The sequence below is a fragment of the Dermacentor silvarum genome, chromosome 6 (genome assembly GCF_013339745.2).
Source record: "Dermacentor silvarum isolate Dsil-2018 chromosome 6, BIME_Dsil_1.4, whole genome shotgun sequence".
Lineage (NCBI taxonomy): Eukaryota > Metazoa > Arthropoda > Arachnida > Ixodida > Ixodidae > Dermacentor > Dermacentor silvarum.
In genome coordinates, this window is record NC_051159.1 from 148966044 (window position 1) to 148980438 (window position 14395).

Genomic DNA, 14395 nt, shown 5'->3' on the forward strand with positions numbered 1-14395 from the left:
CCAACCACCGACAAACTGCGTCCGCGCGACAAATTAGGCTTTTCTGCGTGCATGGCCCGGCCTACGGCGACCGCGGTTGAGAACGAGGCAGAATAGCGAGCTGTCTTGCCTTCCTAGTAAGTTGTGCGCAAGCTTTCTGAAAGCTTGAGCGTAAAACAAAGCCTTATTGAATCGCCTCTCAAGAGCGTGGAAAGACGATAGCCATTCTGGAAAGAAAACTGATGGCTAGTTTTGGAGATGACTACACGCGCTCGGTACGTGCGTCTAACCAGAGTCCGCCCGCAAGAACTTCTCTGAAACGCCTTTTGCCGGTTAAAAGCCACAGCTGGCGTGGTCTAGCCAAATGCGCTGTGCAAAAAATTGCCACTTGCTTGAAACTGAAATGACTACCATATGGAACCTTTTTGTTTGCGATTCCTTTATCTTTGTTCTTGTTTTAAAATTTATGTCATAAAAGATCGCGCTTGTCTTGCAGCACGCTTGCTGGCGAATGCGAGAAGGAAATAAGGAAAGGCTTTTACGTAAATGCACTTGATGTTTGAGGAAGTGTTACAGAAATGAAAACGCCACTTTTAACTTGTTATAACGTACGCAATTGGCGATCTCCTCAATCATATCCTGATATGCACAGAACCAACTGGCTATAACGATCGCTATAGAAAGCTTTGGCAGTGCATGTATGGACCAAGAGTTGCGAAAGAATTTACGTTGTGGAGCAGTGTCAATGAATGGGCGTCAGTCTAAAAAGTAAAAATCGGTCAACCCTAAGAGAAAAGGGGTCCAGGTTTCTACAGTAGAGGGCTTTTAGCCACTATCTGACATCACACGTCATTCGATGTGGACCCCTGTTTACCGTGGTGACGTCGACGCGGGTCGTAGCGTTTCGTCACCTTACGACTATCCGGAGACTTAAGAACACCCTGCCCTGTCCAGAGGGCGCTACGATGTTTTTCATTTTTCACCCCAGCGTCACCGACACTGGCCGCTAGAGAGGTGATGAAAATAGTACGCCATTCCAAACGATAGCGGTCATTTCGTCGCTCGTCTGAGTGTTATGCCCTGCGCCCTTTCGACGTTTTCACAACTCCGACACTCTTGCCCCATGATAAGCGATCGAAATTGTCACGGCGAACGTATGCAGCCTCCGTCCATTTTTGCTTCCACCACTCGTTAGGCTGTGTGTTCTGGCGCCGCTTTCCACTCTGCAAAAGCTTTAGCGCAGGGTTCCTTTAGTCGATCATGCCCTTTCTAACATCTTGCGGAATCTCAATCGAAGCTCGATGCAGAATGCTTCGCATAACACCGATTCCCACAATCCGTGGAATCCGCTTAATTTTTTTTTCGGTATCCGAAATGGTATCCCACTTACCTTGCAAAAGTCGGGCGAGTGGTGGTCGACACACACGACTGCAAGGTAGTCGGGTTTCTCTTTGGAGGGCACGATGCAAGGCACGTAGACAATCTTCTCACGATGGCCCTTCTTGGCGGCCTCCAGAGGAGAGGCGTAGCCCACGGGACACTCATCGTCACAGCAGCCTGCATTTGTGCCAAACACTGGTCAGCGGGTTTTGAAGTTGTTTCGATAGCGAACAATACTGAAACTCACGGGGCGGCAGACAACGTGGACTTTCTGACCACACGCACTAAGAGAAGCCAAATGAGCGTCTAGTTTGAAAGTGGACGTGCTGAAAGTCGGCTACAGAGATCTTGACTAGTACCAGCTGGTTATTAAATGCGAAGCATTTCTTGGCGAACATTTGCTACTTTGACAGTATCTAGCAGCCTACGTCTTTGTTCTCTCATGGTCGTGTCGGAAACTTGGTATGTAGCAAAGTTGGCATACTAGACAGAGTATATGACGAACACAGGTGATAGGTCATGACAAATGTCACGACATGCGTGTCATGTAGGTCATGACAATGACCCAGAGAAAAAGATTAACACTTAAAAACCACTGGAATAGGTTCGGATGTGGGCACTAAGTGAAGTAAGCACTAAATGATGATGGTAGAAATCATTCATAAACATGACTAAGGCTTTCGCCTTAAGGTCTCTTAGATGTAGCTAAAGGGACTCCTGAGGACTCATGACATGTCATGACATGCGTATCATCTAGGTCATGAAAGAGCCGCCTACTTCTTTGTGACCTTATGGTCGTTTCCTTAACTTGGTAGGTTCCCCGCACACTGCTTCATATAACATCGATTCCCACAGGGCGTGGGATCTGCCGGCTTTGTTTCTTGCGTGTTTTTGATGTACGCGGTGCGAGAGGTTTTAATTATATATGCAGCAGATGTGTGCCTATCTTAAAATGATGTGGCAGGGCAAACATCAATTCCTTGCCTATTTCTTTGGTCTCTTTTTGCGTCTGACCCTCCGCATTTTTTAAAATAAACATTTAGTCACTTATTTTAACAGCGAAGCTGCTTAAGCCGGTTAAAAATTAAATATGGGGTTTTGCGTGCCAAAACCATGATCTGATTATGAGGCACGCCGTAGTGGGGGGGACTCCGGAATAATTTTGACCACCTGAGGTTCTTTAACGTGCACCTAAATCGAAGTACACGGGTGTTTTCGCATTTCGCCCACATCGAAATGCGGCCACCGTGGCTGTTTAAACCGGTGGTTGCGCCGTTAGGTGTACGCCGAAAAACCCTCGCCGAGTGATTACGTCACGTGCGTCACCTAGCAACGCCTCGCACCAGCTGCGCCGAGCCTCGCAACAGCTGCGGGAGCCAAGCCATGACGTCATCGCGCGCGCCGCACCACTTCGCCTTAGCTCTGCCTAGCCATGACGTCACCATGCACGCCATGCGGATTGGTCGGCGCCGTGGCGTCAGGTTCCCGTGGGGTATGTAATTACATATATATATAGGGTGTTTCAGCGAACACTTTCAAAATTTATTTAAGGTTGCCGGTGGAAGATAGCCCAATTCTAGTTAATGAGCTGGTCTACTCGAAGAAGGGGACGTTACTTGCACATAAAATTGAAATGCCTAATCAACTAATAAAAAAATTTACTAATTAAGTTTTTAACTGATTACCTGAGGGCCCATATTGCAATTTACAAATTGTAGCCGTGGAGTTCGCAAAGCGTATCCACTTGGAATTAATTCTCAGGATGACACCAGTTTCGAGATAATAATTCACGAACTTTGCGGAGAAATGCATTGGCGTTCCAGTTAATTCTGTGTGTGAATGCATAAAGCAACGTTTTGTTAAGAAATTAACTGAAACGCCAATGCATTTCTCCGCAAAGTTTGGGAATTGATACCTCGAAACTGCTGTCATACCGAGAATTCGTTCCAAGTGGATCCGCCTTGCGAACTCCACGGCTACAATTTGTAAATTGCAATATGAACCATCAGGTAATTAGTTAACTTATTTAGTGAATTTATGTTAATTATTCGATTATGCATTTCAATTTCTTGTGCAAGTAATGTCCGCCTCTTCGAGTAGACCAGCTCATGAACTAGAATTGTGCTATCTGCCACAGGCAACCTTGAATAATTTTTGAAAGTGTTCGCTGAAACACCCTGTATATAGCTCGGCGTCGCCGTCGCGTCGACATCGCTGCGGAGGGAAATGGGGCTACCGAAGACCTTCACTCCCGAGGAAGAGGAAGCGCGGCGCGAAAGAGCGCGCCACTAACTTGAGAGCGGGTGAAACGACTTCGGGCCGATTCGGAGCATCGCGCCGGCGAAGCGGCGACTAAACGACAGCGAATGGCAGACGATCCAGAGTTTCGATCCTGCGATAGCTAGCAAACCCGTTTGAGTAACCAGAATCGTCGCCAAAGTGATGATTTCCAGCGGCAAGTGCGGAAGAGCCACGGGAGGTGCCGATGGACGGTTTGCCCGCGAGTTTCTGAACAGTGAGTTTGGACACAGTTGCCGAGTGTGTGATAGTCGGGTTGGACACGAACTTGTCTACGCTTAGCTTCGTGCGCGACTGCGAAAAGCGAGAGACTGCGGTGCGGATCGCACGAGAAGCGTTTCCCGACGAAGCTAGGTGGGACTGCCAGCATCGCTGTTTGCCCAGTCTTTGCGCCACTAGTGCGAAACAGCGCCAATTTTTTTTTTAAGTTGTGGCAGAACTAGATCTTTGGTGCGCTATTTAACAAGGTTTATTCACTTAGCGTAACTTAAGTACACTCTGAAAGTGAGCAATTCCTAGATCTAAGGGTTATGTCAATATGTGTACCTAATTTGAGTTCTTATTTGAAACCGAGTGTCATTCTTTGCCGAATTCACCACCAGCCATAAAGATTTCTTGAAAGCATACTCGAAAGCGCAGCGGGAAATAATTCCCAGAAATTAGGGTCAAAGCTTCAAAACAAGAAGTTGCATGAATACAAATTACACTTGTATATCATAAGCAGGTGGAACATCACATCCGTCAACCCCATACCATTTACTCCGTTAAATTTCAATGACGAGCGCAATTTACACTGCGATGGAACCACAAAAATTTTAATTAAGGACCGGTATATTGCATGGCAGTTGCAGTCTTCACTGGCATATTTCAGCTGAAGAACAAGTGTATCCATGGCAATCAACCAAACAGGCTGCGTAATAACCAGCACTTCGAAATGGCAGTCACTTTCAACCACGAATGCCGATTTTGACGACAAATCGTCTGTGCCCCTTTAAGTTCGCAAAAAGTGAATTGAATCAGCTAGGGTCATTGATTTGATTCATTCAATAATGTATTCTTTCATTTTAAGATATCCAATACGTAGGCAATATTCGTCGTCCGATTTCCACACTTTCATCAGGAAGTGAGCAAACGAGCGCAGACACGCACACACGAGCTCTAGCGTTGATACACTTCAGTCGATGAGTAGTGTAGTGGGCTCGACAAATAGTTATTGTCCTGCACCGTGCTCCTTAATTGCTCCTCCACTGACTGCAACGAAGTGGGCGATAGAGTACATCACCTCGTTCTGCAAGCGCTCCTGTTTGGAAGAGGATTCTGGACCGCACGAGAAAACTTCGGTTTCCTCACTAACGTGAACATTTAGCTGTCCCAGAATGACGGCAAACAGTGCGCAAGAGGGTGTCACGAATCCGGCTCACATTTCTGCGAGGGACTGGACGGATCGACTTGATATTACGACGCGGAAAGATGCTCAGGCGGAGAAGTTGCCGGCCAAGTCTGCCAGGCTAACCCCGCCTGTAGCATCCCCACCAACACTTGGTACAATGTGCACGCAAGTGCTCATCAACATACAACTCAAGTATTTTCACACGAGAAGGATTCGTTTTATCTGATGGCTACGAAGGGCTACAGAACACCACGGCAAGAACTAGGCCGAGCGTCTCGCAACGCACCGAATACAAAAGAGGTTCTCTCGATAACTCGTTTTACTACACCTCGTAAATTTCCCAAACTCATTACACCCCATGCCAATGAGCCAGTTGCCCAAATAAACCATCAATCACCATAAAACCTTCGCGAAACTAGATACCCAATTTAGCCTACAGGTGGAGACACGAGCGGCGACCAACCCGAGAAAGACCCCCACGTCCAAAACGATTATCGCGCCACTCTCCTTACTACAGCAATATTCGCGCACCATGTCACTCATGGCCAAAGCATACAACTGTCCCGAATTCCTGTCTGGTGCGCAAGCTGCAAGAAAATGCGGCGAAACAGGACAACACGCTGCACTATCTAGCCGCTGACTGCGAAAGCTCGATGCATGTGCCACAGCTCTAAACAATGGGCCCTCTCGCTAAGGAACCGTCGTGGTAATCAGCGTGATTCACGTCTCTGACGCCGTGGTCGAGCTTAGTCTGCAATACATTGTTTACCTCTTTTGGTTCGAGGCACGCGCAAGCTGCGCAGCACGGGCCACCGGTCCCTCAGGCTGTGACAGGATGCGTAGTATCTCCCAAGCACGTCGAACAGACTTTCCGCTTAGCCGTCAGAGTGGAAAACCAGACGCAATTCTGTTTAGCTTGCTATCTTTTCCGTTACCTTCAAATCGGTTCGCGGTTTCTCTCGCGTTACTGCGATACGCGCGCTGCCAATTTCAACGAAGACAATAGGAAGATTAACTCAGCTTGAGTGGTAAACGACACTTTCGGAACAGCAACAAGTTCGGCTTGAAAGTGAACATTTGCAACAATGAACGGCGAAAACATTTGCGGTACTAAGTCTAGTTTGGTCGGTGTTTGCATATGCATGTTTCATTATGGTGCAATGAAGCTTGATAAGCCTTGAAAAAGAATTGTAAGGAGAGTTGTAACGTCACAGCGTACTGAAGCTCCCGCACCTAGCTCACCGTGAACATGAGGAATTGTAACATCGTTTGTCCGGGACTAGATTACCAGTAATCGATGAGTACATTACATTCTAGAAAATGCAGAGGCTCATCCTATAGCTAGTCTTCCAGAAATCTTTTCGGTACAATAACTGCCCAAACACGTGAAAATACTTTTGAATTTCATTACTTTAAACTAGCACTGGCGCTGAGATGTCAACGCGAGATTCCTAAAGGGATACTTTGCACTGCATGATGCCGTTAGTATTCAGCGTTTGAGAACAAATACAGAAAATCGTGAAAATCTACAGCGGACTTAGCGTTGCCCTTAGATTCGTGAAAGCAACCTCCATTCGTAGGTCTTGTGGAGGCTTTACTCCGTGATCAATGGTCTGCCCATTTCACACCCATTTGTACCCACGCTCTACATGGTTCAATTATCTGAATGTTTTTTTTTTTTTTTCCATGAGCGAAAATAGCGCTTACGTGAATCTTTTCAGGGGACTCCCGCTGACCTCATGTGTGAGGCAAACCCGGTGGGGTACAGTCTTGAAACGATTAAAAATTTGCCGTTAAACCAGCTGCCTCTTTTGTGCAAATACATAACAATTGAAATCACTGTCGGTGCCCGTCATGTTCCTGGGCTCTTAGCATGATATTTAAAAAGGCAGTTGAGCAGACCTGTCGTGCGAGATATTCTACGCAGAAAATTGTTTTACACTACTGCAACGCGCCATATTCGATTAGAAAGGAATTTATTCGCCTGTATAGTCGTCACCTATATGAGAGCGCATGGAACACAGTTCAGCGTTGCCTACAATGTAGCATATCAAAAAAATCGTCATCAAATAATCCGTCATAGCATATCGCATTCTGAATTCATGTTATTGTAGAGCATATATAACAAGGTGTTAACGGGATTTTATGGCATTGAGGGATGGTATTGCGTCATGTGAAATACAGGCGGAGACCACGGTAAAATTACGTGGGATGCGAGCTCCAACTGAATCTTGCTTGGCCATTCATTCTCTGTGCAGTGATCGGATAAAGGCCCCGCAAGAGCGCTCCGTGCGCCTACCCCCGTCTGACCAAATAAACTAATGCAAACTAAACAGTTGACGTGCTGCCGTCTCATCAGCCTTGCTCTGATGACACCCGTCATCAGACGGCGCCCAGTGAAGCTCCCCACAAATGGAAAGCGGCTATGATATGCAAGGGTTCATTGAACAGTTCGTCGCACTCTACGTACTAACACTGGACTATGTATTATGCTTTTCGATTCCATTAGGCAGACATGATTTCATTGGAATCACTTGAGGAGGGCCGATAGATGCCTGGGGGGGGGGGGGGGGGGGGGGGGGGGGCTCTTGCATCAGGCTTGGTTCTTGCGTTCGCTACACTTCGCTCTCTGCGTTATGGTTCCTAATGACTTGGAAAGCAAAAGGTCTAAAGTATCCCTGTTCCGTTTCTGAATAAGGTTCATCGTCCCATCCCGTGCTTGTGTTAGTTTCGTTTAGAAGCACATCACTCGTGATCCCTATCATAGCAATTGTTGGTAGACCACACAGCCCCTCTAGTGGAACTTATGGCGTTACTGCAATAATTGAGTGCGGCATAGCGCAATGTAGCCGGGCCTTTCTTTAGTTATATGTTGTCCATACTGCTGTACTACTTGCGTTGTGTTCAGGTCAACCTGGTTTTAATCTCAGTCTCCATTTTAAGGCGCTACATTATCAATGACCAGCATATATTGTTCTAATATTTGTGGATGAAGCCCGCAGCAACAAATAACGAAGGTTTCGATCTTTTCATTACTGGCTTTTAAATTTACCTACATCGGTGGTGTTTTACTGGCTCAATTTTACCAGCCATGCTTCAAAAGCACGGCTAGTGAAGCTATGTGCTAAAGGCTGGGTCTTCAACGCAGTGGTCGTCTGGACAGCCGCTGAGCCGCTATATACTTGCAGGTTCCGTGTACATAAGCGCCAAAAGCTCCCTCTAGTACTTTTTGTAAGAAACAAATGCAAGCCGAAAGCACAAGAGGTGAAATTTATTCTAGTCGGTATGTAGAGGTGGCGAAGCAATTGGGTTGTGCCAGCAGCCACTCCGGAGAACACACCGGAATTAGTGGCGACTGCAATATCCCGAACATTAGTGGCGACTCCAGCATCCCAAAATTTAGTGACTGGTAATCATCGCCACTGTGCCCCTAGCTGCGACGCGACGGCGCACGCTCGTTGATAGCCTGGACGAAATACGTGTGGTGGCTACAGGCTCCGGTCGGGAATTTTTTTCACAGTATAGCAACCGGCTATTATCATCATCGCTCTTCCTTTGGCCGCGCTACGCTTAACGAGCCGTTGATGGCCCTTCTGCAATTGCACGCGCTTTCGCTGCGGGAAACATTGCAGACGCAGACAGCGAACACCGATGCATGTCGGCGTATATGGAAGACGGGGCTATGTGGAAGCCAGACTTCGGTCATCGTTCTACCATGAAATCGGTAATTGTGGTTGTCTCTGGTAGTTGTGTACGAGAATCGATCGGTGTAGTCGCGTCCGCATAGGAGTACATGGTGTCCCCGTCAGCCTGCCTGTTTTCGAACAGCTTATCTTTGAGAAAGAAAATGTAGGAGTACACGTAACTGGGCAAAGTGCGGTGACAAGGTTAGGAATCTACAAACAACCTTTGAACGTAACCCAATGAGTTTCTCTGCAGCGGAAAGACTCAAACCTATGTTGCCGTGTTCTGTCCGCAATAAGAACCATCATCATTCGCGTTGTCTTGATGAAGATTGAGAAAGTCGAAGAAAAGCATTGTAAATGTCAATACACGGGACTTGACTTTCTGGAGGAGGAGCAAACAACTTTTGTTAATTTGTCCTTTCTGGAAATTGACACTCCAACCATGACACGACAGCTCTTAAGTTCCCGTTGCTGCGGCGAGCGTAGGCGTAACCGCGCGAACGAACACAGCCACAGATAAGAGCGAACGTGGAGCGCAGGGGGAGGAAGAAAACGGCGAGAGCGAACAGAGCGCCAGGAGGAGGATCCATGAGGCGGAGGAGGGTATGGCGAGAGCGTGAGAAAAAAAGCGCAGTGCCGCGCACGAGGGGCTTTGCGGCGCTGGTACGATATGGCGCCAGAGTAGCGCGCGTTGTTTGTATGGAAACAAAGCGCTGCATGAGCGGAGGTTGTCTGCGGCGGCTGCTGCTGTGAATCAAGCCCACGCGTCACCCACGCGCCTCCTCTCGCGATCTCGCGATTAGCGAGGCCGTCGCGTCACACTTCGCTCCGTTTGCAACGTGCCGCACGGGACAGATTGTCCGCGCCAGCCAATATATCGCGAAATGAAAGCACGCATACAGCTGCGCTCAAATTGCGCGTTAGGGAGTATCTTAATCGTGGATTAATTGCATTAGCAATTGTATGGACACTACCGGCAAAGTTTCGCCGTCGTTATCATGGTCCGTGTAAATCCCAATTGCGATAAGATTGTGCGACGGTGAGCTGAAAAGGATGGCTTGATGTGCGCCGAATACTGGAGGTAACGAGAGCAAGGGTACGCTATGGGGCAATATAGTATGCGTCTTCCGTATAGCTGGGTAGTGGCTGCGGATGGCTGTCCGCGCGGAGTATCTTGTGAAAACGTCTTTACTTTAATAATCAAATATTGGCATCCGGGTCTAGGTTGGTTTCGCATCTGCTATATCAGTCAATCCAGACCGGAATCACCGATATAGGGGACCAGTGAATTAAAATGGGGGCCATGAACTCATGCCCGGAGGCCCTCCGGGTCAACAGGTGATAGTAGGCGTCGATGAAGGTGCCTTCTTCGAATGTCTTCTGTGGCAGTGCACTTCGAAAGGAGATGTGCCGCATCGGCCGCTTCTGTGCTGTTGCCTTTCCTCTTGTTTCTGGGAGTTCTGGGGACGCTCTCGCCAATGATCCACGATGTGTGGTATGACTCCAAGTTGGAGGCGCTGTAAAATGACTTCTTTCTCGGCAGGTGAGGTGGGATGGTGACGGAGCACGGTGGAATTAGGGGTATACAATTGAAGGTAAAACGTGTGATGGACTTTTTCGTTGCTTTGATCTGCGTGCAGTATTGTTTCCTTTCTTGACTGCGCAGTAGTGAGTTCGTGGGTACGTTCATTTCCAGGTGTGCCTATATACACGTGCGTGAGAACCCAGTCTACGTTAACGTACACTGCCTTTTGCGAGTTCAGCGCGCATATGTGTATGCGCCTGGCTTGGAGGTAATCTACGGCGGGGGCAAAAGTTAAGGATGGTTGGTGGCTTCATGCGCGCTGTTCTTTCCGTGTGCCGATAATGTTTGAGGTCGCGTAATCTGAAGTGTCGGAGACGGGCTGAAACGAGGTGGCTCAGGCAGCATTCGCTCCCTTCAACACGGCAGAGCTGTGACAGCGAGTGATCGCTGTCATCGGGTGAGAATTGTTCATGGTTGCCTGCGGACGCGTGACAACATGTTAGGTAATTTTATTAGTAAGGGTACGTTTACTGCAATTTATATATGGCCAATAAAACTACGAGCCGTAATTTGGATAGTTGTCGAATACTTCGCTATCGTTCATGATTTGCCTTTCGGGCGAAACGACTTTCTTTATCGTGTGTAAAACGCAACACAATGCATAATACCACTAAGTCGGGAAAAAAAATACACGCGGACTTCACAAACGTCTCTGGTCAGAAGGTTTCTATTTCACCGCATACACACAACGGACATATGACAGTTTCACGAAGCAGTTGTGCTTACCTGCATGTCCGTCACACATCGTGATCCGCCTAGAAGCATGAGCCTCTCTAGGTCAATCAAATATAAAAAGTCGGTAATGTTCTGAAGAGACCACGAATCGTGCATCTGCTTTCCAGTTGGCCTTTGCTTAACATACCAGTAACGACTGAGATGTTAAGCGGAGGTTGCCATGGTCCCTCATCAGTAGCTAGGCTAAGCAAACACATTTTCACAAGAGTACGCTGCGGTTACGTGGCAGTCACAAGTGAAAACAGGAGAAAGCTGAAGACAAGCATGGAAGCAAACGGAGCGATAATTGTGTCGCACGGTAAAATTATTGTTCAAGGGAGGAGACTCGTGCAGCTTTTGCTCTTCGGAGGGGGCGGTCATGCGATGTCGAAATAATGTCACGAATCAGTGGTGGGTATGGCTTCATCCCGGTCATCCTTGGACGCATTAACTGCTTGCCAAGTTAAAGTAAGGCAGACAAAACTCCAACAAGGCTGTGAAGTTTTCTGTGCATTGGCTGCCGAAATATCCGTAAGAACTCGGCACCTAACAGAAACACGGAATATCATCCGGTGCATCCTACTCTATAGATGTCAGTGTATACATCCCGCGGGAGCGCACCGGCGAAAAAGCGACTCACTGGAGGGTGCTGTCGAAGCAGCAACTGACGCAACTGTCCCATTCTGTGTGTGAAAGTGAACGAACGATGCGATAAGAGCCGACGAAGACAGAGACATCAGTCATAATCGTGTTTCTTTGCCGGTGCACGCACGCATTGGCGCAAGCATGACCACGAGCAGGCCACATTAATCACATGCTTCCTGTCTAGAGGTAATTATCGCTTTGAGTCGCAAACTGCAAGGCGTGGGCTGCACCAGGAAACTTTTACTCAGCCGTGACAGCAAGGAAAAGGCCTTCGCTTAAAGCAATACGCCCTCAATGTCGGCGCAGCCGTGCCGCTTAAGCATTAATAGTCGCTTCCGACGCTCGCTCCAGGCATTTCAGTCAACTGGAAGCGTCAGGTGTACAAAGTACGGCACTTTAACGCAACAGTTCTCTCTCTGACAGAGCAGGCGAAGGAGAGTTAACCGCCGTGAACTGAGGATGGGTTCGCACTGCTAAATTTATCCTAAACCCTACAAAATGGCCAAGAACACGCGAACGACGTTTTACGAGCGAAATAATTGCAGCGTGAGACAATTCGCGATGGATTCCTGGAGGCCACGGCAAGAGCATTTCCGCGAACCTAAGCTTCTGAACGCGCGTAAAACACAATTCGTGCACGCGAACACTCTCACCGCCGCAACGCTCCCGCGAAAAAAGGGGCGGGGCTCCTACACCTTGTTCACAAGCGGCTGCCCCACCATGCACGACACAAGACACGCCAGCACGCAGGAAAGCAGGAATGGGACTGCGTCGTGTTTCGCAGTCGAGGTACATTTATTACAGCTCCAAGTTTAACTGCGCTAGTCGTCGTCGTCGTCGTGCAGTTTTAAAAAAAAAGCCTGTTTTCCATCGCAAAGAAAAGAAAACAGTAGTCGGGAAACCCATCTCACCTGCCATAATGCTTCCGTGTAGGTGCTATTGAAGTCTTCAAATGGCAGCGCTCGAATGCCCCACACAAGACTGACGAGTCGAACGAGAGCGCGCAGGAATAAATATTGCCTGTCTGCAACGCTTCCTATCGGCGTCAGTGTCTGCCACCTTAAGAGCGCGCCAAAACGCAGCTGCAGCGCCGCCGGATTGTTTGATAGCGCCCAACCACGTGGCCTGGCCGTTACCCGTCCTCGCGCAAGCGAGAACGAAGGTCGGGTGGAGAGGGAGATAAAACAACGAGAAGTGGCCCGGCAGCTGCGAATAGGCGACGCACGCGCAGTCCTACTCAACGGAGGAGACAGCTGCACTCACGTTATGTTATTTCCGTGCAGTAGGCCTCCGTGGTATCAAACAACGCTTTCGGAAGAGCTAAATGTGCTTGAACGTAGCAAAACTTTCCATGTTCAAGCATGAACTACACTTCTGGAATCGCAAGAGGTTCCCCATCTTTCTACGCGATATCAGGAGAATCATACCCCAACTTAAATCCGGCCATGCCATATACCGTACGGTTCTTATTCCGGCTCGGGTATTTCGCCCTATAAACTTTGAATATTGTGCGTCTGAATTTCCTGACAGTGAATAGGCCACCGTCGCTGATGGGACTCGCCAGTAGATCAGCCATGTTGTTGCGCGCGAGTGCGTGCTCACACGTTCAGTCACTGTCACACTTAGTCCGAACATGCCTTATGAAAAAAAAATAATAATAATAAAAGCTGTCATTGCACCGGAAAAGAGCAAGAAAACTTTGTTTAAAGCTGGAAGATAACTTTGAATCAAGCTGTAAAAGTGGCGTTTGGTTCTCTTGCGGAATGTGTTGGATATTTCTGATTGGGGTGTCTCATATGGTGCTAGCTTAATGCGTCCTTCATCCAAAGCATCGAATGTTTTCTCCTTAGTGTTTGGTAACCTGAAGCCCCGCCTATTAGATGTCTCTTCATCGCTCAGGTTACGTCCGACGGCGGCTGTGCTACCCAACTATAGCGCTGCCCAGAATTGCTTAGAAAGCGTGCAGTAACGTTCCGTGGCGACCATCCCGCGTTACCACATTCCTCCGTAGGCAGGAAAGGGGCATCGAGTTCTACGCCCCTCTCCTCTCTCTCCTCGTTAGTCGTGCGTCTGGCCGGCCGGTCTGGGACGTCTCTAGGTGAGGGAGGGACCGGGGCGTCCTCTGGCCGCGGCGTCGCCTTCCTGATACAGTTCTCAAGTGACCGAAATTGGCTTCCCGATGGCATTGCTTCGACTTCGGTGGCTGGAAGGTTAGAGGCGCGCGTCTATCTCTCTCTGGGTGTGTGAGTGCGTTAGTTTTGTTTAACATTAAAGATAAGCACAGTCAAACCTGGTTAACGAACCCAATTGTAAAGCGAATTATGCTCTATATCGCACACGTAAAGCTTTATTCAATGCGAAATATGCAATGCGAAATAACTCCCTTAAAACCAGGGTGTCGAACCGAAAGGATTACCAGTTGAGTTCGGGTTAGGGTTCAGTGCGCTTCGATTTCGTTCCGGTTCTGTTCCGGTTCGGAGAAATAAAATTTTATAACGGTTCGCAAACCAGTTTGGCACAGTGAACTTTATCCCGCCCTATGGAGACACGCTGCACAATGCTATCCTGCAACAGCTTGTGTTCCCCGAATGGTCAGTTATAGCACGCAAGAAACTTCACGGCTCCTTATCGGTTTCTTAAGAGAGACTGGTTTGATGGACATGTGGTGAAACATCGCAGTGATATTGTAAGAGACTGTCGGGCGGCGCTATTGCCGGC

General features: G+C 48.3%; 1 protein-coding gene across 1 annotated transcript in view; it reads right to left on the reverse strand.

The window, feature by feature from the left end:
• LOC119456207 (methanethiol oxidase) overlaps positions 1-12767 on the reverse strand; it is a 51600-nt gene extending 38833 nt beyond the window's left edge. Inside the window, exons 1-2 of the mRNA XM_037717836.2 lie at positions 12589-12767; positions 1370-1536 (exon numbers count right to left, since the gene is read on the reverse strand). Coding sequence (XP_037573764.1) covers positions 1370-1536; positions 12589-12595 — 174 coding nt within the window. The 5' untranslated portion in view covers positions 12596-12767. The remainder of the gene's footprint in view (positions 1-1369; positions 1537-12588) is intronic.
• Positions 12768-14395: the final 1628 nt, after the last annotated feature.